This window comes from Polypterus senegalus, chromosome 17 (assembly GCF_016835505.1).
Source record: "Polypterus senegalus isolate Bchr_013 chromosome 17, ASM1683550v1, whole genome shotgun sequence".
Classification (NCBI taxonomy): Eukaryota; Metazoa; Chordata; class Cladistia; order Polypteriformes; family Polypteridae; genus Polypterus; species Polypterus senegalus.
In genome coordinates this window covers 5,574,261-5,597,930 of record NC_053170.1, presented here as the reverse complement: position 1 = coordinate 5,597,930, position 23,670 = coordinate 5,574,261, and the positions used below count along the sequence as shown (strand labels likewise).

The following is a 23,670-nucleotide window of genomic DNA, read 5'->3' as shown; positions in this document are numbered from 1 at the left end:
AGGGCATGCCGAGCTCGCCAAGGTATCGTGCAAAGTTCTGTTTGAGATGGTCTTTATGTGAAAAACATTTATATGTTACTTATACTTAACAGTTGCGTAAAAGTGCGACAGCAGCTTCCACCTGCAGTTAAAGTCATTTGCGTACTTAAGTAGCACTGCACATGTACTTTGTCAGCATGCCTGTGTCAATCAAACATAGGACGCTCTGCAGTCTACTTGTGACTATAGGCTGTAGGAAGTAAATAAATCAAGGTAAATAGCATTCAATCTGGCTATTAAACAAGTAACTGACTGACATTTACAAAACAAAAGACACTGATGGAGAGGTGCGAAGGAATTGAAGGTGGCCTGGGATTATGAGTTTTTTCGTAGGCTTCCAAACGTTAATTAAGCTATTTAAACCCGTGTTGCGGTATAAGAAAAATCCATATCATAAAAATAAAAAAAGGTATTTGGTATGAACCGGTATTCCTCCCAACACTTGTGCAGATGCTACATAACTTACGTTAGGCATTGGGCAGCAGCCATAGGTGCCATTGAGAAGCAAGCAGCAGGTGGTTTCACTTGGGCATTTGGATTTCCCATCAGGGCAAATCACTGAAAGACAAAATCAATTGTTATCAACCAATCAAAAATAATTGTACCATGTAAACAAAACAAAATAAATAAAAACAGACAATGGAATATCAGCTCTACTTTTATTTTACACATACAGTACCTCACCTCCTCTTTGTTGATGCTGGACATAAATAGCTATGGTTTACTGGTGTTTGCTTTTGTTACGTGTGCCATAGTGATACTCCCCACTTATAGGACTGAATCAGGTTTGGATTAATGTGTCTTATATGGACTGATGCTAGGGGGTGTACCGAGAATGGGTGTGGAAAAGATTTGAGGACAAGGAAAGGACACCAAGTGTGGGCTGCCAGCTGGATAGCAATGAACAGACCAGATCAGTTAAATATGGATGATCACCAATTCACCATTTCTTGCCTTCACATAAGAAATTTCACAAATGAGATGAGAACAAAGATAAGAAGAGATGAATGGAGCAGCTCAGATAGGCTATTAAAAGAGAGCTGTTGTTCCCTTGTTAGGTGAAAGTCAGTTAGTAAGGGGAAGTGTATTGAAACTGAAGCCAAGAAGCATTACTTGACACAAAGAGTTGTGAGACTCTGGAACAAACTACTGAGACATGGAGTTTTAAGAAGAATCTGAACGAGATATGGGGACAGCTTAGCTATTAATTAAACAAACAGGCTTGACGGACCGAATAGTCTCCTCTATTTTGTCAGATTTCTTATGTTCTAACATATGGCCAGCAGTTACTGTGTGCTATTTAAAACTGAACCATGATAGCAAAGATTGAATCCCATGTTTGGTAAGTGCACACTCTTATTTTGGAGCCAAAGATGCTGTGAGAAAAGCACAAAAGCTCCAGCAACTGCAATGAAAATATAAGCTGACCTACAGATGGATGAAGACGTGCCCACGTCTAAGAAAATGCATCCCACTCTCTGGACGTGGACAGAGGAGACTGCCAGGAAACCCACTGCTGCATCAAGCTTTGCTAGAAGCTTCCTTCAAATTATTATAACAGCTGTCACGCACGTGCGAGTAAGAGGGCATTGTATTGGGTGGTCCAAATCTAATTATGCAATTTTCATTACACTATAACTTAAGTTTATTACATAGAAAATCACCCAAAAAATCCTGGACCATTGAGAAGTGTGTGAACTGATGACATGAAGAATCGTCTTTGCGCCGAACTGGAATCGTCCCCACATAAATCAAAGTCATCCAGATGATCTGGATCTGCATAATTAGATCTGGACCACCCTGTATGGACCAAGTGCGGCTAACTCCATGCCAGGCCAGGGGGTGGCGGGGTGCACTAAATATTCTGTTACCTCTACAGACCAACCGTGGGAAAACCCATGTGACTCGACCTTGAAGACGCCACTTTCCGGTTCCAGTCCCTCGACTGACGTCAGAAGATGGTAATTTCCGGTTCCCTTACGTCACTTCCAGTCTGACGATTTAAAACCACCATCTCTGCAATTCAAGTTCAGTTCTGTCTTGGACTCTGTCTTGTGAACATCTCTGTTCCTTTCAAAACCTTTTTGCAGCCAGGGATAATATACGGGTGGCTGCCCCAAACCTTTTTAAATTGTCAAGTATGATTCTATTTACAGAGCATAACCCAGTATTAAATTTAACGAAGTATATCTAATCCTTAGATTTTTTTTTTCTTTCTTCATCTCAGAGTTACAAACCCAGTCACAGGGGATGCACAAACCAGTGCGTTTCTTTGTGCAGGTCCCAAGCCCGGATAAATAGGGAGGGTTACGTCGGTAAGGGCATCCGGTGTAAAATTTTTCAAAATCAATATGCGGACAACAATGTTTTCATCTCAGAGTTACTGCCTTTGCACTAAGGAACGGTAGAATATTCTTGGTTGGTAGGTGGATGGACAGACAGATGTGAAAGGCACTATATAATACACTGATCAACAGATCAGTAAATTGACATTTGGTTTAGTAATACTAATTTCAAAAAGAACAGAAACTGTAAGAGAGCTTATGCCCCCTGCTGGATACACCATGCTATATGCTGGTTGAACACACAAGAAAGAACTTCATTCTAGTCTGTTGATGTGACAACACTACTAAAGGACTGGCAAAGCTGCTCAAAAATGCAGCTTTCAAATCTAATTTATGTTCTAAATAGTCTATCTACCATAAGATCCCCAAAATCTAAAGCTATCATGCTGCTTGAGTACAAAACAGCATTAAGCTACACTTCAGCATGCGGATACATTACCATCTTCAACAAGATGAACTTTATCACGGTTAGTGTTCTTCAAATCATCTTGATCTAAATAAAAATAAAAATAAAAAAAAACAAACACAAGTTTACCATCACAGATCTGGAATACCATCATTCAGATTTCTTGATTTAATTCTAAATTATCCAACATGAGTGTGTGCACACAATGAATCAAAAATCCTATTCCAAGCTTATTATATTGATTTGTGCCCATAACAATGGACTGTATGAGGATGGCTGAAGAAACCACTGGGTGGCAGTGGTGTAATGTTTAAGAATCAAGAAAAGTGAAAATTACAGTTTGTCTCCTCAATGGTAGGTAGCACTATTTCACCCTTCAGCATGGTACTTAATTCTTCTAAAAGGATCACAAACTGTACTGCACAGAAAATTAAATAAGCCACTTAAGAAAACCTATAAAATTTGACTGAATGTAGTAAGTAGAATTTAATCAAAAGTAGTATGCATTTTGTGCTTAAAGCATATTAGGAAATTTACTTTTTTTTTTTTTTTAACAAAGCAACACTCTGAAGGTTTTAAAGATGGAGCATGGGATAATACTAGTCTAGTTAAACAATCAAAAGAAGCTGTTCTACTCAAAAGAGTACAAAATCAAAAGAGCATTGGACAAAAACATAACTTGAAAGACAAATGTATGAAATAACAGCAATGCCTTTTTTAAAAGAACTTTGAAAAGAAATGGAAGGAGGATGTGGCCTTCTCCAAGTATATTTGCATCTCATGTTGTTTAAGAGATAAAAATGATTTAGTACTTTTAATAAAGCAGATGGTAGCTCTGCTGCCTCGCAGTAGGGAGACCAGGTTTCGTGTCCCAGGTCCTCCCTGCATGGGTTTCCTCCCACTGTCCAAAGACATGCAAGCTAGATGAATTGACAACGTAAAATTGGCCCACGTGTGTGCGTCTGTTCATCATGTGATGAACTGGAACCTTGTCCAGGGGTTTGTTCCTGCCTTACATGCTATGCTACCTGGGATAGGCTTCACCCCTACCACATCAACCCTGGCCTGGGTTAAGCAGGTTACAAACTGCAGATTCTGACAAGGCTTTGCTTGCGCTTTTTTTAAATTCACATGTCCACTCCCAAAGTAGTGCAGTACCTACTGGTAGGGGCATATAATAGTCAACTGCTGAAATGTACATAAACTTTGTTTTACTAAGTTTAAAAAGTGCCAGGGACGATACTATTATACGGTAGGGGTTCCCAGCTCTCGTCCTGGAGTGCTACTGAGACTGCAGGTCTTCATTCTCACCCTGTTCTTAACTAGTGGTCAGTTTCTACTGTTAATTGATTTCCTTTCCCTTTGACTGTTTTGTTTTTAATTTTTCCCTTAAATGGCAGCCAATTGAAAATGAGATGTGAGGTGAAGCGAGCCAACAGATGACCAGCTAAGTCAGGGCCTCAAATTCCAAACAATTTCTTAATCAGAATCAGATTCTTGTTGTTAATTAAATCCATTATTTAACTCCATGGCGTGTTGCTGCTCTCAGTCTGCCACAGCAGACATTTCCAAAAGACACCATCAAAATGTTTTGTGGACCTGAGCAGATCCACATTATGGACACCTTCACCTTTAATTTTCAGATACTGTAGGATGGACACTCATTAGTTTGGTCAGGTGTTGGCTCGTTTTATTATATTATTATTGTTTGGATTATAATTAAGGGAAAAAAAAAAAAAACATAAGAGGTACGAGTCCTAAATAGCAAGTCAATTTGTTAATCACAAGCAAAAACTGCTCACTAATTAAGACAATGGTTAGAATGAAAACCTGTAGCCCCAGAAGCCCTCCAGGACTGAAGTAGGAGTCCCTCGCTATAGGGGTTACTAATTTTGCATGTACGAGTCATTTACTGCTACGTAACAGGGTCCTAAAACAGAAGCCTTTTTTGGTGTTATGTGGCATGTGTTGGCCAACTTTGGGGTGCCCTCTGCTACCTTTTCAGTTTGACACTGTGGCACCAGAAAGTGTGCACTGCAATCCTGGATTGTAAGGTGGGTACCTCTTCACCTGATAACTACAGACCAACAGCTCTTACATCCCACCTCATGAAGACCTTCGAGAAGGTAGTCTTGGGACTACACCTGTTGTGAAAGGCCACCTGTGTGGATGATGTCTCACTGCTGTACCACTAAGGAAGGGTATAATATTCTTGGATGGACGGATCGATGAACAGACAGACATGTGAAAGGCACTATATAATACACAGCTCGATAGGATCAGTAGATTAATTTTTGGCTTAGTAACGCTGCAATTTCAAAAAAAAAAAAAGATATTGTTAGAGAGCTTATGCCCCTGCTGGATACACTAAGCTACATGCTGGTTGAACACGCAAGTAAGAACTTCATTCTGCTCTGCTGATGTGACACCACTACTAAAGGACTGGCATGACTGCTCAGAAACACAGTTTTCAAAAAATCTCATTTATGCTAAACAGTCAATCTAACATAAGGGCCCCAAAATCTAAAGCTCTCATGCCAATCTTCTCCTAATAATTACAGACTGGCAGACCTTCAAGAAGGGGTCTTGGACTACACCTGTGAGAATGAACGTCTCTTGATTTTTCCAGTGCCTTCAGTAACATCCAGCCATCCCTATTAAAGTGATGAAGTCTAATTTACGTCAGCTTTTGGTAACTCTAAGCACAGATCTACTTCTACATTCAGCCCATTTCTGTATTAATTTGTTAGGGAGGCCTAAGGAAACTGAACATTTTCTGAAACTTTCTACTGTTCAGTAATATTAGTAAACATTAATATACAAAGGCCAGACATTTACTGTTATTAAGAATTGTTAAAATGTGTCTTTGATCCTCATTGTATATTTTTCCACATTAATCTGACAATCTCTAAAACTGCTCTCAAAAATGGTATACCGAGAGAGTTTCTAAAAAAACAAAAAATATGCTGGATGTCCAAATTGGAATGCATATTCAAAAGCCCTCTTTCTACGAGGGATGTTCAAAAAGTTTCTGCACTTTTTTTTTTTTTTTTAACTTAAACTCTATTTATTAAAAATTAAAAAATTATTACGTCACTTTTCTACATAGATACCTTTCCTTTGTAATGCAATTTTCCCAGCGTCGTACCACCTTTTTAATGCCTAAAATATAAAAGTGTGGAAAATTTTTGAACTTCCCTCGTGCATTGTTTTATTACCCTCTGTGGTGTAGTGGGTCCACAGCTCAAGTCAAAAAGGCCACTTTTGTTCGGTTCAGAGCTCCCAGAAGCAAGATGGGAGCATGGAGCAGAACCTGCATTGTCACATCCTCCCCTCACTATTACGTGACATCAACCCCCAAAACATTCCAGATATGGGAAAGCGCCTGTTAATGACTGCAATTATCACCAAGCTTTGCACTTGTATAGAAAGAATGGAAACAATGTCAGGCCAAATAAATACCTTCCTCGTTTTCCCAGGAGGCTCTCGGCCTAGCAGCAAACTTGCTCCACATGGGAGTATACTTTCCATCAGCCGTCAAACATTTTGAGTGAGCAACATCACACTTGGAGCCAGATGGACAACAGTGTAGCTTGTCCTCACAGCACACAGCCTAAGAAAAAGGAAAAAGGCCATTTCAAAGTAAATGGAAAATTCAAAAAAATGAAACAAATATGAGAAGCAAATCAATAAAAAGCATGGTACCTCAACCATTGGACAGCAACCCCAGGAGTCATCAGGCAGTTTACAGCAAGTTGCATCATCAGGGCATTCAACCTCACTGTCAGGACAAACAATGGCCCCAAACATTGAGCTTTCTAAAAAAACAAGAAAAAAAAATTACTTTCCATGGTAGCTTGCTGAGGAGATGACACTATTTGCAGTAGGGGGGATAATTATTATTTGTTTGCTCAGGTACAAAGAAATGAATAGTCTCTAATTTTCATGGTAGTCTCATTTTAATAGAAACAGCCAGAATATCAGCCAAAAATAAAGAAAAAAAGAACACTTTACATAAAAGTTATAAATTGATTTGCATGTCATGGAGTGAAATAAGGATTCAATCCCCTACCACCCCGTCAGAATTCTGGCTCCCACCGATTAATTGATTGTGGCACACAGCCAATCAATCACAGATACTCCTGAACTCAACTTATGTGTAGAAAGCACACCAGTCCACAGAATCAATTTTTTCCATTCCGTCAAGAACAAGACCTGCACAAGGCTGGAATGGGCTACAAGACCATCAGCAAGAAGCTTGGTGAGAAGGGGACAAATGTTGGTGTGATTATTCAGAAATGGAAGACATATAAAATGACTATCAGTCGCCCTCGGCTTGTACAGGCCCAGATGTTCACTGGCAAACTTAACAGGTGCCTGTACATGTGCCTTCTTTAGCAGGAGGACCTTGTAGAATCTGCAAGATTTCAATCCATTACGGCATAGTGTGTTACCAATGGTGTTCTTGGTGACTGTGGTGGTCCCAACTGCCTTAAGATCATTAACAAGCTCCTCCTGTGTAGTTTTGGGCTGATCCCTCACCTTTCTCATGATCATCCGCATCCCATGAGGTAAGATCTTGCATGGAGCTCCAGACCGAAGGTGATTGATGGTCATTTTATATTTCTTCCATTTCCGAATAATCGCACCAACAGTTGTCACCTTCTCACCAAGCTTCTTGCTGATGGTCTTGTAGCCCATTCCAGCCTTGTGCAGGCCTTGTTCCCGAGATCCTTTGACAGCTCTTTGGTGTTGCCCATGGTGGTGGAGAAGTTGGAATGTATTCTGTGGACAGGAGTGCTTCATACACATCAGAAGTTGAGATCCGGAGTATCTGTGATTGACTGATTGATTATAATCTGTGAGCAACGTCGGTACACAGCCAATCTGTGGGAGCTGGGTTGTAGGGGATCAAATACTTCACTCAATGACATGCAAATCAATTTATAACTTTTACGTAATGTATTTTTTTGGATTTTGGTTGATATTCTGTCTCTCCATTAAAATGAAAATATCATAAAATTAGAGACTGTTCATTTCTTTGTAAGTGAGCAAACTAACAAATTCAGCAGGGGATCAAATAATTACAACAGAAGACCATGAGGCTTGGAGACAGGACCCACTTGCCACCAACCCTTCCACGGAAGGACAGTATTGAAGAACAACTTTCAATGTGGCTGCCACATACAAATTTGTCCAAGTGTGAACCAGACAAAAGGCCACTAAAATAGCAATGGTGGATGTGTTATGTAAAACAGATGGGAGGTGCTCGCCAGCAACATTTTGTTCTGCCTTCACCACCCTCTGGAGTTCTTTGTGGTCTCAGGCCGAGCAGATGGCTCTATACAGCCATTTAGCATGGACTCCACTGTGCAAAACGTACCAGATAAGAATCACAGATGGAGACATCAAGACAGGGTTGTGCTAACTGTGAATCCAGCAGATGTGGACCACCGACTGCAGGAAGAACAACATCCCCTTGAACAGCAACATCATCCGTGAGAAAGCACGGAAATTGTACCAGCAGTTCACTACAGGAGACAATGTAGCAACTTCCCGTCACAATGTTCCTGAAACCTATAAAGAAAAGCCAGCACGAAAACCTCACCAGAAGACCACCCGTCCAAAGATACGACTCCAGGCACCAACCGAGGAGTTATAAATCCTCTCCATCGTACTGCACAGCTACTTCATCATTATCATCATCAATATCATTCACCATTGGCGAGTACCCGTACATTTTACTGTATTTTAATTAATTGAAATCATCATGTATTTACTCTAATTATAACAAAGAAAACGACAGCGCATACCAAAGAAAACGCGATTGCGTGAATTAAAGTGCGTATAGCGGTAACATCGGTATTTTACATTCTAGCACCGCGGGAGACATAGCAGTACGGTACTGTACAGTAGACGGGTTTACCTTTACATTCTGTTTTTAGGTAATGTATTAAGCTGAGTTTGCAATGAAATTAAAGTGCTATGGGGGCACACTGTATTTAGAGTTTAAACAATAATAGGCATTCATAGGCATTTTTTAACCACATCCAAAAGTCGCGGTTTTTCACAATTCGTGGGTGGCTCTAGAAACATAAACCCCATGAATTCTGGGGGTGTACTGTATTCAGTTCAGCTACAGTTCCCCAACCCTTAATCTGTCTCTTTGGTCTCTTTTTCACAATATGCATTCAGTACTGACAGGCAACTACAGAATCAAGTGTGTTGTTTTAAAATGCCACCTTGAAATATGCAGACTTCACTCAAAAATAACCCCAACTTCAAGAGGAAATGCAAAGGGAATACAAAGGGGCAATTAGGATATTCCAAAAACCAATTACTTTAACCCCCAAATGTCTCATTCACTGTGAACACCTACCTCCATGCTGCATACAAGAACTTCCATCCTTGCTACACGTGTAGCCACTGGGGCAGCAATGCTGCCCATCGCCACAGGAGACGCCCTACAGAGGGGAGAGGCACTGATATGAAAAACAAACTACATTTAGCAATAAAAAGAAAAAGACCGCTTTAAAGATAGTGACATTTTTTTTTTATTCAAAAAGGATATTAGAATGATTATATTGCTCATTCTGGCTCAGTATCTCCTAAATAACATAAATGTACAAAAAAACTGAAATAAAATGTTAAGATACCCTTGTAGGCTTTTTTGCTGTATTTTTTTTTATGGAAACACTAGTGTTTCTCGTCCCATTCAATTTTGTATGGTGTAACACGTATTCAGATCTGACTGCGATTGCTCTTATTTGCACACATATTCTTTAATGAAGACAGAAGTGATTTAATGATGTGCTTCATTTACCTTGGAAGCTGATGTCGGGAGTTGAATGGGACGTCTCACCCGACTTGACCTCATTCTAGTAAAACATTTGCAAAACCAATATGGACACCTTCAGGAAAACCGTTTGATGTTTTTGCTCTTTTGGAATATCATGCCAAGTGCCAGAAACTGGTTGGAATACCCAAAAAATGACTGGCGGCTGGACAGGCTGAAACGGGGCAACTGCCAAATGTGAAAAATCTGAGGGCTAAAGGGAGACAAAGACTTTGTCACAGGCACAGGAGGACTTTTCAGTTTGTGATCCTTTGTTTCTGTCATAATATAAATAACTATTTCACATAAGAATGTGTGTTTTATTAAGCATTTTAAATTAGAGCAATTTAAATCTGCCGTAGCTTTAGGTGGTTACCTTGTAGTGAAAAGTCAAGCAAAATGGCACATTTTATTGGCTAACTAAAAAGATTACAACATGCAAGCTTTCGAGGCAACTCAGACCCCTTCAGGCAAGATGTAATCGGTAACCCTGTAAATTCTACCAACAGTCTGGAGGAGGAAATCCAACCTGAATACTGTCTGCACTCATGCCATCACCACCTGCTCATCCGTCAATTTTTTAAAATATGTTAGGAGTCCAAGCTTACCCTGGCAGAAACTGATGAATGGCAGGAACTAACCCAACTCATAATAGGTTTATAGGGCACTAAACTACAACAACAAGGCTGCCAGTTCATTGCCCATCCTTAAAGGATTGTGCGACTTAACCTGCCAGTAAATAGTTGTAATGTATCAGAAGTTGTCTTAGATAAAGGTGTCTCCCTCACATGTTGAAAGTAGAAAGGGTCCCCAGACTTAAACGTTTCTGCTCCAATAACCCTTTGATGAAGAGATACAAAAATGAGCATTACCAAACATACAATAATAATCATATTGCCCTAATAAATGAGAATTATCAATCAATAGAGAGCCTGACAATTAGGTAACCCTAAAGCCAAGCCAAACTGCATATTCTGCTGGGACAAATTTCTGTGATGGGGATGCCTCCTCGTAGCCCTCAAATTTTGCACTGCTGCTGCTCTCCACAAGGCCATGAGCATCAATAGATTGCTTCCTGACTTAAACTGCTAAACAGAGGGTGTGGCTTGTTTATTCTAGAATGGCAATAAACCAACTCTGGTTTGGACCTGTGCAGAGAAGAGATGCTGAGTATATTGGGAAAAGGATGTGAAGGATAGAGCTGCCAGGCAAGAGGAATAAAGGAAGGCCTAAGAGAAGGTTTATGGATGTGGTGAGAAAGGACATGCAGGTGATGGGAGTGACAGAGCAAGAGGATGAGGACAGAAAGATATGGAAGATGATGATCTGCTGTGGCAAAAACTAACGGGAGCAGCCGGAAGAAGGCAGCGGCAATAAACCAACTCGAGTTTGATGGACTCTGTTCACGTAACAAATGTTTCATTTACGTAAAACTTTCTGCATGCCAAGTGTTAATCTTGTTTCTTCAAATACACAACATGAAAATTAAAATGGCTTTCCAGCATGTTCCACTCTTCAAGTTTGAGGATAGATGTAAAAAGGCACTATATATGATAGACATATCTGCGGTGGGCTGGCGCCCTGCCCAGGGCTTGTTTCCTGCCTTGCACCCTGTGTTGGCTGGGAATGGATCCAGCAGACCCCCCCCACCCGCCGTTACCCTGTAGTTGGTATATAGCGGGTTGGATAATGGATGGATGATAGATAGATAGATATGTAAAAGGTGATAGATCACCAGATCAATACTTTATTACTCCCCAAGGGATAATTCACATACTCCAGCAGAAGAAGGTAGTTGGCTGTTACCTGAGGAAGTGGGCAGCATCCATAGGTGCCCTTGTTGGTGGCAGCACAAGAGTATTCCAAGGGGCACGAAGTTTTGTCAGGACACACAATCTGAATCACATTATTGGCAGTCCCCGTTTCTACCATTGGGAAGGAGTTTACTTCCTGATTTGAGAAAAAAAAATTGTAAAACATTTAAAAAAAAAAAAGTCAAACCTCTAAATCAATCCCAGATATATTTTAATAAGCATGTCACTTGCAGATATCCTCTACACTCCGACCAATCAATCACCAAGTTTATTATTCATTTACACTCAAGACAAAAGTAGACTTGTAAGAGGGTCAACTCCAGGCAGGAGACACATATGGAGTGGACTTCATTGACTCTGTGTGTCCATTACAGTCTACCTTGAAGTTCTAAACAGCTTTGAATGGTTGCAGACAAATTACATCAAACAAATAATTGTGAGGTTTAAAATTAATGTTAAAACTGTAATAAATCCATCCAAAAATCACAGCTTATATTCACAATGTAGAACTGCTCTTCTTTTTATTATAACAGACTTATGAGGCCTCATTTGGAGTCTTGTTTGCAGTTTTGGTCTCCAGGCTACAAAAAGGACATAACAGCACAAGAAAAGGTCCAAAGTAGAGCGACAAGGCTGATTCAGGGGCGACAGGGGATGAGTGATGAGGAAAGATTAACAGAGCTGAGCCTTTACAGTTTAAGAAAAAGATGATTAAGAGGAGACCTGAGTGAAGTGTTTAAAATGATGAAGTGAATCAGTCCAGTGGATCGAGACGGTGACTTTAAAATGAGTTCATCCAGAACACGGGACACACAGTTGGAAACTTGTGAAGGGGAAATTTGACACAAACATTAGGAAGTTTTTCTTTACACAGAGAACCACAGACACCTGGAATAAGCAACCAAGTAGTGTTGTAGACATGTAAGACTTTAGGGACTTTCAAAACTCCACTTGATGTTATTTTAGACAAATTAAGTGGATAGGACTGGCGGGCATCGTGGGACTGAATGGCCCATTCTCATCTAGACTGTTCTAATGTTCTTAACTTCCAGTACATCCTCTTAGAAAGAGCTGTGAGAATTTGTTATTTAATGAGAGACCTTAACAAATGAAAATTGCTTGACGTCAGGAGAAATGTAGCCACACCTGCCTTGTTAGGCTCAGTTGGTACCCTTTATTTAAATATGAATAAGTCGCAATAACTTTGTGTCATAATACCACTAACTCATTGCACAGAGCACAACGAGATTGTCCAACCACCGTAATGAAAAGAATGCATGTTTGTTCACTGTGAAAAAGTGTAAGGATGTGCAGGGCAAGTTTTGCATCAGTCTTAATTACCACCAAACTTACTGTGGCAAGCAAATTCTGGGCACCCCTACTTAAAATGTCTGTTACTATGAATAGTTAAATGAGCAGAAAATGAACTGATCACCAAAAGGCATAAAGTTAAAGATGACACTTTTATGCAAGATTAGTGCATAGTACTACTGTACAGATGGAAAAAAAAAAGGAAAAGCAACACCAAGTTTGGGTACGCCAAGATATACCAGGTCTCAGATAACTTTACCAAAGGTAGTCTCAGAGCTTCATTAGCTTGTCTAGAGTTATCGTTAGGAAACCTCAGAGATGCACAGTGCAAAGGTGTATAAATTCTCGAACTTCTCAAACCTTGTCCTAACAATCGGCAGCCATGGGTTCCTCTAAGCAGCTCCCTAGCACTCTGAAAAATAAAATAATTGATCCTGATAAAGTAGGAGACGGCCACAAGAAGGTAACAAGTAGTTTTTTCAGGTAGTTATTTCCTCAGTTTGCAATGTTAAGAAACGGCAGTTACCAGGAACGGTGGAGGACAAGTCGAGGTCTAAAAAAAGAACTGCTCGTTGGGTTACATGGAAGGCAAATAGCAAAAGAATTTGGGAAGATTTAGCCAACTCTGGAGTGATGGTGCACCATACTATTGTGCAGCGACACCTGAACACATATGACCTTCATGGTAGAGTCAGCAGAAGTGTCCAAGCTACAAATTTCAGTGCCTGAAGTTAGCAAATAAAAATCTAAACAAGCCTGATGCATTTTGGAAACAAGTCTTGCGTACTGATGAACTCAAAATAGAACTTTCTGGCCACGACATGCAAAGGTATGTTTGGAGAAAACAGTATGGAAAATTTCAGTAAAATAAAATGTCGCCAACTATTAAGCATGGCATTGGATCAATCAGGCTTTGGGCTTGTGTTGCAGCCAGTGACACAGGAAACATGTCATTGGTAGAGAGAACAATTGATTCAAATAAATACCAGCAAATTCAGGAAGCAAACATCCCATCATCTATAAAAAAGTTAACGTTAAAAAGAGAATGGGTTCTACGACAACAATAATCTCTCCTTCTCTATATATACAGTGGTGTGAAAAACTATTTGCCCCCTTCCTGATTTCTTATTCTTTTGCATGTTTGTCACACAAAATGTTTCTGATCATCAAACACATTTAACCATTAGTCAAATATAACACAAGTAAACACAATGCAGTTTTTAAATGATGGTTTTTATTATTTAGGGAGAAAAAAAATCCAAACCTACATGGCCCTGTGTGAAAAAGTAATTGCCCCCTGAACCTAATAACTGGTTGGGCCACCCTTAGCAGCAATAACTGCAATCAAGCGTTTGCGATAACTTGTAATGAGTCTTTTACAGCGCTCTGGAGAAATTTTGGCCCACTCATCTTTGCAGAATTGTTGTAATTCAGCTTTATTTGAGGGTTTTCTAGCATGAAGCGCCTTTTTAAGGTCATGCCATAGCATCTCAATTGGATTCAGGTCAGGACTTTGACTAGGCCACTCCAAAGTCTTCATTTTGTTTTTCTTCAGCCATTCAGAGGTGGATTTGCTGGTGTGTTTTGGGTCATTGTCCTGTTGCAGCACCCAAGATCGCTTCAGCTTGAGTTGACGAACAGATGGCGGACATTCTCCTTCAGGATTTTTTGGTAGACAGTAGAATTCATGGTTCCATCTATCACAGCAAGCCTTCCAGGTCCTGAAGCAGCAAAACAACCCCAGACCATCACACTACCACCACCATATTTTACTGTTGGTATGATGTTCTTTTTCTGAAATGCTGTGTTCCTTTTACGCCAGATGTAACGGGACATTTGCCTTCCAAAAAGTTCAACTTTTGTCTCATCAGTCCACAAGGTATTTTCCCAAAAGTCTTGGCAATCATTGAGATGTTTCTTAGCAAAATTGAGACGAGCCCTAATGTTCTTTTTGCTTAACAGTGGTTTGCGTCTTGGAAATCTGCCATGCAGGCCGTTTTTGCCCAGTCTCTTTCTTATGGGTCGTGAACACTGACCTTAATTGAGGCAAGTGAGGCCTGCAGTTCTTTAGACGTTGTCCTGGGGTCTTTTGTGACCTCTCGGATGAGTCATCTCTGCGCTCTTGGGGTAATTTTGGTCGGCCGGCCACTCCTGGGAAGGTTCACCACTGTTCCATGTTTTTGCCATTTGTGGATAATGGCTCTCACTGTGGTTCGCTGGAGTCCCAAAGCTTTAGAAATGGCTTTATAACCTTTACCAGACTGATAGATCTCAATTACTTCTGTTCTCATTTGTTCCTGAATTTCTTTGGATCTTGGCATGATGTCTAGCTTTTGAGGTGCTTTTGGTCTACTTCTCTGTGTCAGGCAGCTCCTATTGAAGTGATTTCTTGATTGAAACAAGTGTGGCAGTAATCAGGCCTGGGGGTGGCTACGGAAATTGAACTCGGGTGTGATACACCACAGTTAGGTGATTTTTGAACAAGGGGGCAATGCCTTTTTCACACAGGGCCATGTAGGTTTGGATTTTTTCTCCCTAAATAATAAAAACCATCATTTAAAAACTGCATTTTGTGTTTACTTGTGTTATACTTGACTAATGGTTAAATGTGTTTGATGATCAGAAACATTTTGTGTGACAAACATGCAGAAGAATAAGAAATCAGGAAGGGGGCAAATAGTTTTTCACACCACTGTATATCTCTTTATATATCTCTTTCTAGCTCTATATATAACAAAAGAGAAAAAAACAAAATAAATAAGAAAATAGAATTAGGGAACACCAACATAGAATAAAAGTAAGGTACGATGGCCAGGGAGGACAGAAAAAACAAACTCCAGAAGGCTGGAGAAAGAAAAAAAAAATCTGCAAGGGTTCCTAGGCCACAAGACCACCCAGCCCCCTCTAGGCATTCTACCTAACATAAATGACCTCACAATCAGTCCTCATTGTATTCAGGGTTCACATGAAAGAACTTGATGGTGACAGTCACGTGGATTTCTAGCCTTTAATCCATCAATGTAAGGACAGACAAGATAATCCAAAACACACCATAAAAAAATAAAAATAAATCTACAACTGAATACCTCAAGAGGCACCAACTGAAGGTTTTGCCATGGCCCTCACTGTCCACCAGACCTAAACATGATTGAAAATCAGTGAAGACTTCTCAAAAGAGCAGTGCATGCAAGAGGGGCCCAAGAATCTTGCAAAATTAGAAGCCTTTAAAAAGGAAAAATTGGCAAAAAGACCCCAAAGAAGAATAAAAATTGTTTACAAGCTGCGTTACTTGCCAAAGGTTGGGGTTGTCTTACTAAGTATTGGCCGTGTCAGGGACACAAACGTTTGCTTCAAGCCCTTTACATTTTTTTTTTTTTTTTGGTATTTTGTACCTATGAATAATGGAAATATAAATTAATGTGTCATCTTTAACTTTATGCCTTTTGGTGATCAGTTCATCTTCTGCTCACTAAGCTAATCACAGTAACTGACTTTTTAAGCAAGGGGGCCCCAAACATTTGCATGCCACTGTAATCATAGGTTCATAAGGTCAGTATTGTCAGATGTACGCAGTACAGTGTGACTCTTGCTTTCATGTACTAATCAACTTGGCACCCTCCAGCGCCATGACTAGAGAGCTGAACTACCTTACCACGTAACTCATCTTCATTACGAAGACCTGTATAGTAGTCACCTGCAGCTGGCCTCCAATTAATATCACAAAAAAATAAAATTAGATAGAATCAACACTCAATAATTAGAAAACACTGCAACAAGGACTGGGAACCATGCAGATATAAGCAAGATCTATGCCCACATAATGCCCACATGTCGTATAGCACGTTGCTCAGGAAAAGCACAGGTACTTCAAGGGAGCCACTGAGACACAGCAATGCCTGCAGGCCTACCTGAGGAAATTCGGACACGGCTGGCTGCTTCTTTAGCCAAGGCAGGGAGATGGTTTTATTAATACATTTTAAATGCTGCAGATCGCAGATCGTACCCTCAAAACAGCAGTGCATGTGGTCTTCACAGCAAACAGCCTTTATAAATAAATACAGAAATAAGGATTACATTAACACATTTATTCACATTTTAAATGAAATAATCCATTCCAGAAATCTCCAGATCAAACTGGGGGCTCACTTTTCTTTGTATTTTATAAAATAGGCAATTTTACCTAAAATAAGGAGTACACAAGGTGTTAAGGATGAGGAAGATTGCCCTTCTAGGAAGACTACCCAAACCAGTTTTTCAAAGGGAGAACATATCAGGGTGATCGTCATAATCTACTTCAATCAAGCATTACGTAATAAGTTGCCTGCACAGACCTCGGTGTTACAAAGCGTTTCACAAAACATGCAAGGATATAACTCAAGACAAGACAGGCTGCGCTATTGTTGTGATGTGAAATTTTGCATACAAGTTGATAAACATTTTGTATGTCTTTAATTGTAACTTAGACAAAGCAATGGAATTCAAGTGTCACATTATTTATAACAGCAGCAATGGTTTGATGGGTTAAGAAACCCTTCCCTCCTTTTAGGGTAATTTTACAACAGGGTTGGGATTAGCGCCTCAAACCAGTTTGGCGAGTGTTTCTCTGCTAAAGTCTCTCTCTCAACCCCCACAGGAAAGCCAGGCTGCCTACCTGCCAAGCTTTACCTTAACATATGGTTTTGGGTGGCAGGTGTGAAGGTGTTCTATTCCCTCATTGGTCTGACGTATGTCTGTGCACTTTGTAGTGATGACCAAGAAATGATAATGAAGAAGAGATAAAAAAAAAAAAAAGAGAGAGAGATATACTGTTATACAAACCAAAAGGTGAACAATGCTGTACAATGGAAAACAATATGAAACACTTCCATTAAAAAAGAAAAATGGTGTTTTCCTAATAGGGGAAACGGGTCAGACACTGCGCCAGCGAATGAACTCACATAAATTTCATATCAATCAGAACAGTGTTGATCTTCTGATGGCAGCACAATTTAACAGTAATGGCCACAGCATAAAGGATCTGAGGGTCAGTGCGCTTATGGGTAATTTCAAGACCCAACAGGAGCGGAGAGAACGGGAATACAAACTTGTGCGTAAATTCTAGAAAGTTGATTCTGTTCATCTGGATGTAGTTTTTTTTTTTTTTCCCCCTGATCCGTTTCATCACTCATCCAAGTGACTGCTTCAGTCTCAGTTGACTGCAGGTTTCTCCAACCTTATAAACAGGACCTTGGCCTAATGACCGAACCTAGCACCATTGACTAACAATGGGCCATGTGATCAACGATATGCAAATTGTCCACTGATCAATGGCCATGAGTACCATTCACAGAGAGTTTGGGAATGGCTTCAATCACCGTATTGTAAGATGGCGAGAGATGTACCCTTAGGCCCCCTCCTCTGTTCAGAGATGGTCGTTCCTTTCTCACGTAAACAACCTTCTTGACTCCTCGCTCAAACCAGCATTCCTCCCTGTCCAGGATGTGCACATCTTCATCACTGAAAGAGTGACCACTGTCCTGTAGATGTAAATAGACTGTGGGGTCCTGGCCAAGTCACTTGGATGAGTGATGAAACGTATCAAAAAAAAAAAACCCTAATGTCCAGGTGAACAGAATCAACTTTCTAGAATTTCCTTACCTGGATTACTGCGCATGCATCGAGGCATTATGCTTAAATTTAATATACTACAAAATGGTCTGAATAGAGACAAGAGTTTTATGACCAGATATGTGGACTAACAGACTGATTGACCTGCTGACTACATCAGAGGCCTCTCTCACAGACAATACACTTCCAAAAAAAAAACCACCTTACAGGACTGTCTCTAGTGATGGTTATCTTATCTCTACATTTTATTAGTTCATTGTTCTCTCAGGGTTAATTCATCTATGGTTTATAGACACCCTGCCTCAAAAGCTTGCATTTGTAATCTATTTAGTTAGCCAATAAAAGGTGTCAATTCACCCTACTTTCTCCTAATAGGTGATAAATATTAAATCAATAGATAGCCCGTCAATTAGATAATCTTAAAGAATAACCATAATCCATAGGCCGGTTATCCAGTCGTTTACTCACAACATGCAAAACACATGTATTTTCTGCTGAAGAACTGTTACATGGATACTTCCGGAAATATCTATGCACTTCATAAACAAGAAACACATTCCCATAAGAATGTGTCTTTGAATTGAAGATCCATCTCTCCCCCTCATTCAGTGGTTAAGAGTCCGGTCTTCAATTTGCATTTTTTATTAATAACTTACACTGATTCCCTCCTCCCCCCGAAGTATCCATTTAACAATATTTTACCAAATAATATGACATGTTTTGCACATATTGAGCATATGACTGGATAAACTTACATGTGGATTATGAGACAAGAGTAAAACAAAAGATTTTTTGCCATTTTCCATATTCACTGCATTCACATTACAAGCCTCATTGCTCAATTTAGATTTTTGGCTCAGATCGGATTTGCCGGTCTTGACGGTTCTCATTCATAAGTATGAATGTTCTGAATATCCAACTGTAATGTGAACGCAACCAACCTCCAAAATGGCACACGTTTGTGCACGAGTCATCTGCATCACCAACTACAAAATAGGTCACATTTGTGAGAGGACATTATTAATGGTATTAAAACCAACAAAATGGACATGCTAATAGCTATTTGTATGTAAGCATCACCTTTTGCTCAGGAGAATGGCAGTTTATCATCCTATACATAATTGGGTCGGGAAGACGAGAAGAAGCCAGACAGTTAGCTTAGCTGTTTTCACAGCCATTGATGCTGCTGGATCCGAGCTGTAGTTCTCCCTCCATTATCATTTTTCAGCGTTGATGGTGCTGGCTGATGACAACAGAGCTCAGCCCATGCGTAAAGGCAAAAAAATACATACATTCCAATCTGGCTGTTGTCATTCATGTTGCATGGCCACAAATCGGAAACAAATCAAATCTAGGATCACACATGAAAGATTTTAAAAGACTGAATTTCTGTGTCCACACAGACTTGTGTCACATTAAGGCAAAAATAAGTGGTTTGAGTAACTTCAGCCTGGTAAATGTGATGGTAGTCGCTGTTTGCAATTGTACAGCATTGATCATAAAAAACCTTGAAAATTAAAAATGTTTTTTGGTCGTCACTACAAAACACGTGAGGGAAGTAACAAAAAAAAAAAAAAAATTGGGTGGAGTCTTCCTTTAATATTTTGGCAGAAATTGTGCATAAAAACTGACCAGCTAACAAGAGGTAAAGCAGGGCAAAGATACTTCCTAATTGAGGGGAAAAAATAAGATTTATGAAGTTTAGTAGAATGACTGAGTACAGCAGGGATAGATAATAGACACGGTATAAAACAGTAATAGACAAAGAATAGACACACAAATTATATAATATATATACTGTACTGGAGGAATGAAAGGCAGTACAGTGATACCTTGAAATACGAGTTTAATTCGTTCCGTGACCGAACTCGTAAGTCAAAATGCCTGTATTTCAAATCAATTTTCCCCATTGAAATTAATTGAAATGAGATTAATTCATGCCAGCTCCCAAAAAACCAGCCCAATTTTTTGTTAAATGTTTTCAACATAAGAATCATGTATTCATAATGAACAAATATTGTATACAAACAAAATAAAACCTAATACATAAAAGAGAAATAAACAGAGGTTGGCGGCGCGGATTAGCGAATTGTGATGTTTTTTCTTTCACTTCACTTTTGCTTAACTTAATTTTCTTCTTCACGAGTTTTTTTTCTTTTTTGCCACGCTTTCGTCACTTTCATTTGCAGGGCGTTTTAATAGAAACTTGTCCAAGGAGCTTTGTTTCTACCTGCCCTTTAGAATGTTTCTGAAATGAGTTAGGCAAGTGTCACTAAATAGCGCCGCTGCACGACCAGTTGCAACTTTTTCAGGGTATTTGTTTTCAATAAAGTCCAAAACTTTTTTTTTTTTTTTTTAACACATTGCCGACATTCCTTTATCTCACTTGAAGAGATAACCTCCTCCGCGATACCAATCTCCTGCAGAACCTCCGTATGTTGCTGTGTCTGCAGTTCCGTCAACTCCTCCGTCGTCAGTTCCTCTGAATGTGTGGCGACAAGCTCGTTGATGGCTCGTATTTCGAATTTTGGCCCGTAACTCAAGGCAAAAAAAAAAGAAAAATCAACCTAGTGACAGCTCGTATCTCAAAAAACTTGTACGTTGGGGCACTCGTATCTCAAGGTACCACTGTTTATCATAAAAAACGTTCATTACAAAAGGTAAAAAAAATGTTCAGTATTTAAAGAAATTGGCTTTCACCCTGGAAACATTTTGGACAATTTTAAGCGAGACAGATGTGCTAGACATAATTTTAAGTTGAATAATTGTATTCTTTACACATGAGGAGATTGAGTGAATTCTCTGCATTGCTACCTTCCACTCCTTTTCCCGAGAGGTTCAGTGAAAGTTCCGATTCCCACTGTCCTCTTGGATCTTTGAAAGGGAAAGACTGTAAAATGGTTTTATATATTGCAGAAATTTAATTTTGAACTTCTTGTAAATATGAATTTCACACATCATCAAGTTTCAGGATATAAAATGAGAAGAAAAAAAAAAAAGCCACCTGGTTAAACCATTAAATCAATAAGACTTAAGAGTGTCTCACTGGAATGAAAACCTGCAGCCATAGTGGTGACCCAGGACTGAGGATGAGAAGCTCAGATATCAAGTATGATGCCCAAGAGGAAATTCACTGAAAATCTGAGGACACAGCAACGGCCTGCCATGGCAGAGATGAGACACTGAAAGCTTTCAAGGCTCAAATAATGGCTACAGGGTACAGCAGGATAAGTTTACAGGAACTGAGAATCAAAGCTTGTTATCCAACAAAGACGTCTCAAAAGGTGCGAGAATGGCATGGGTGCAGCCAAGCAAAGAGATGAACACGCTTGAGTGTTGGCAACCCTTCTATAACTAAATTTCAAAAAGAAGAAACATACATATAAGGCTTTGTAGAAAGTTTAACAATGTGATTTGAATTGTGCAGACTACATCTGTCCTTTACAGTGCTATCGACTTTAACAGCAAATGCATGATCTTATGCACCCTCCAGCCACAAATGGAAAGTCCCACACAATTCCTGTAGCTTGAGGACGCAAATCTGAGGATGGAAGAGGCTGAAGCAGCTGACCTGAATGATGACTTCCTCTTTATTTTAAGAACTTGCCGCTATACTCCACGGACTGTAAATCACCCTTAGTTCAGGAAGATGGCCTTCATGTGCCGCAAGGACACCCGTTTGGTTTTTTAGAGATGGAGATAGCAAGTCCCTGTGATGAGTACTAAGAGTGACAGGCATTTGACATCACTGTTATAGAACTTATTTATATTTAACAGAGGTCCTTATTACTTTCTCTTATACAAAGACTAGGGAAGTACTGCAATCGTCCAAAGATTCGATGTTGAGATTTTGTTGAATCTTGACGTTTTAGACCACCCTGGCTATATGAAGGATAGGGAAAGTATTGGAATCCTCTAAAAATTCAATTTCGATGAATCGCAATGTTTTAGACCTCCTGAGTTCGAAAATACCATTTTGTCTGTCTGTGTGGGTGTTTGTATGTGAACACGATAACTTGAGTACGCTTTCACTTCGGTCAACCAAATTTTGCATACAAGCATTAGGTACAAAATGTAGATTTTTTTTTTTTTTTTTTTTTTTATCAACTTTTGGGGTATTTCCATTAACCGGAAATGGTACTTTACCTTTTATTATTAATAATACATTTATATAAAAAGGTGCCTTTCTAAGCACTCAAGGACACAGAACAAACAATAAATAAAAAAATGCACATTATAAACAAAAGTTAAAACATCAGAAAATATACAAATTAAAACAAAACAAAGCCACTGTAATCATAGAGAAAAAGCCATTTTAAACAGATGGGTTTTAACAACAGAATTGCATTTTATTCATGCAGCTGCAGAGTCTGGTTTATTCAACTTTACTTTTATAATAAATGTTCAATATATCTATTTGATTTGTTGCCGATGGTTCGTTAATGTACAGAATATAAAAATATTGTTGTCTTGCAGTTTACTCCTCAAATATCTACAGTAATCCCTCACTATATCGAGCTTCGCGGCTTCACTCTATCGCGGATTTTATTAGTAAGCATATTTAAATATAGATCGCAGATTTTTTTGCCGGTTCGCGGGTTTCTGCGGACAATGGGTCTTTTTACTTCTGGTAGATGCTTCCTCAGTTGGTTTGCCCAGTTGATTTCATACAAGGGACGCTATTGGCGGATGGCTGAGAAGCTACCCAGTCAGAGCATGCAGTTAAGTTCCGGGGTGCTGATTGGCTCAGCGACAGAGTGCAGAATTCAGAAGTCTCGTCTCGCTCATTCAGCATCAACGTGTTTCGCTGTGTAAAGAGTTAAGTTTCATCAATGAGCTGCTCGACGCCCACTCCGAGACGCTGAGCGACGAAGATTTGGCTGAGATGACCAAGTCAGCGAGCGTGGAAGATAAGGAACAATAGGACCCAGCACAGGAAGACTATGCCGGCCTAACTCTCGAGCGTTTCGTGACCATTCTACGAATGGCAAAAGATCTCCGGACATCGGTTGAAGAATGGGACCTGCAAATGATATGTTCTTTGCAATTTAGAAATGCTCTTGACGACGCCACGGAAGTGTATAAAAACCTCCTTACACAAATGAAAAAGCAGCGCCAGCAACTGCCCATCACGATGTTCCTTACCCGCAAAACACCGCTTAGTACGCCTTCAGTGGAAGAAGAAACTCCAGATGACAACGGCGGTGCTACACAGTCGCCTGAAGAGGCTCCTTTAGATGAGCTGTAACGCTCTCCTTTGTTAAAATTAAACTCATCGTTATCGGACAAGTTGTTGTGTCATTGTTGGGGAGT

General features: G+C 39.8%; 1 protein-coding gene across 3 annotated transcripts in view; it reads right to left on the bottom strand.

Annotated features, from left to right (window-relative positions):
• LOC120518143 (progranulin-like) overlaps positions 1–23,670 on the bottom strand; it is an 80,069-nt gene that overhangs the window by 25,503 nt on the left and 30,896 nt on the right. For 2 of the 3 annotated variants that reach the window (XM_039740761.1, XM_039740762.1), the window contains exons 3-9: positions 16,659–16,793; positions 11,432–11,575; positions 9,170–9,254; positions 6,496–6,608; positions 6,253–6,403; positions 2,824–2,877; positions 506–597 (exon numbers count right to left, since the gene is read on the bottom strand). In XM_039740761.1, coding sequence (XP_039596695.1) covers positions 506–597; positions 2,824–2,877; positions 6,253–6,403; positions 6,496–6,608; positions 9,170–9,254; positions 11,432–11,575; positions 16,659–16,793 — 774 coding nt within the window. The remainder of the gene's footprint in view (positions 1–505; positions 598–2,823; positions 2,878–6,252; positions 6,404–6,495; positions 6,609–9,169; positions 9,255–11,431; positions 11,576–16,658; positions 16,794–23,670) is intronic. The other variant, XM_039740763.1, reaches the window with a different exon arrangement.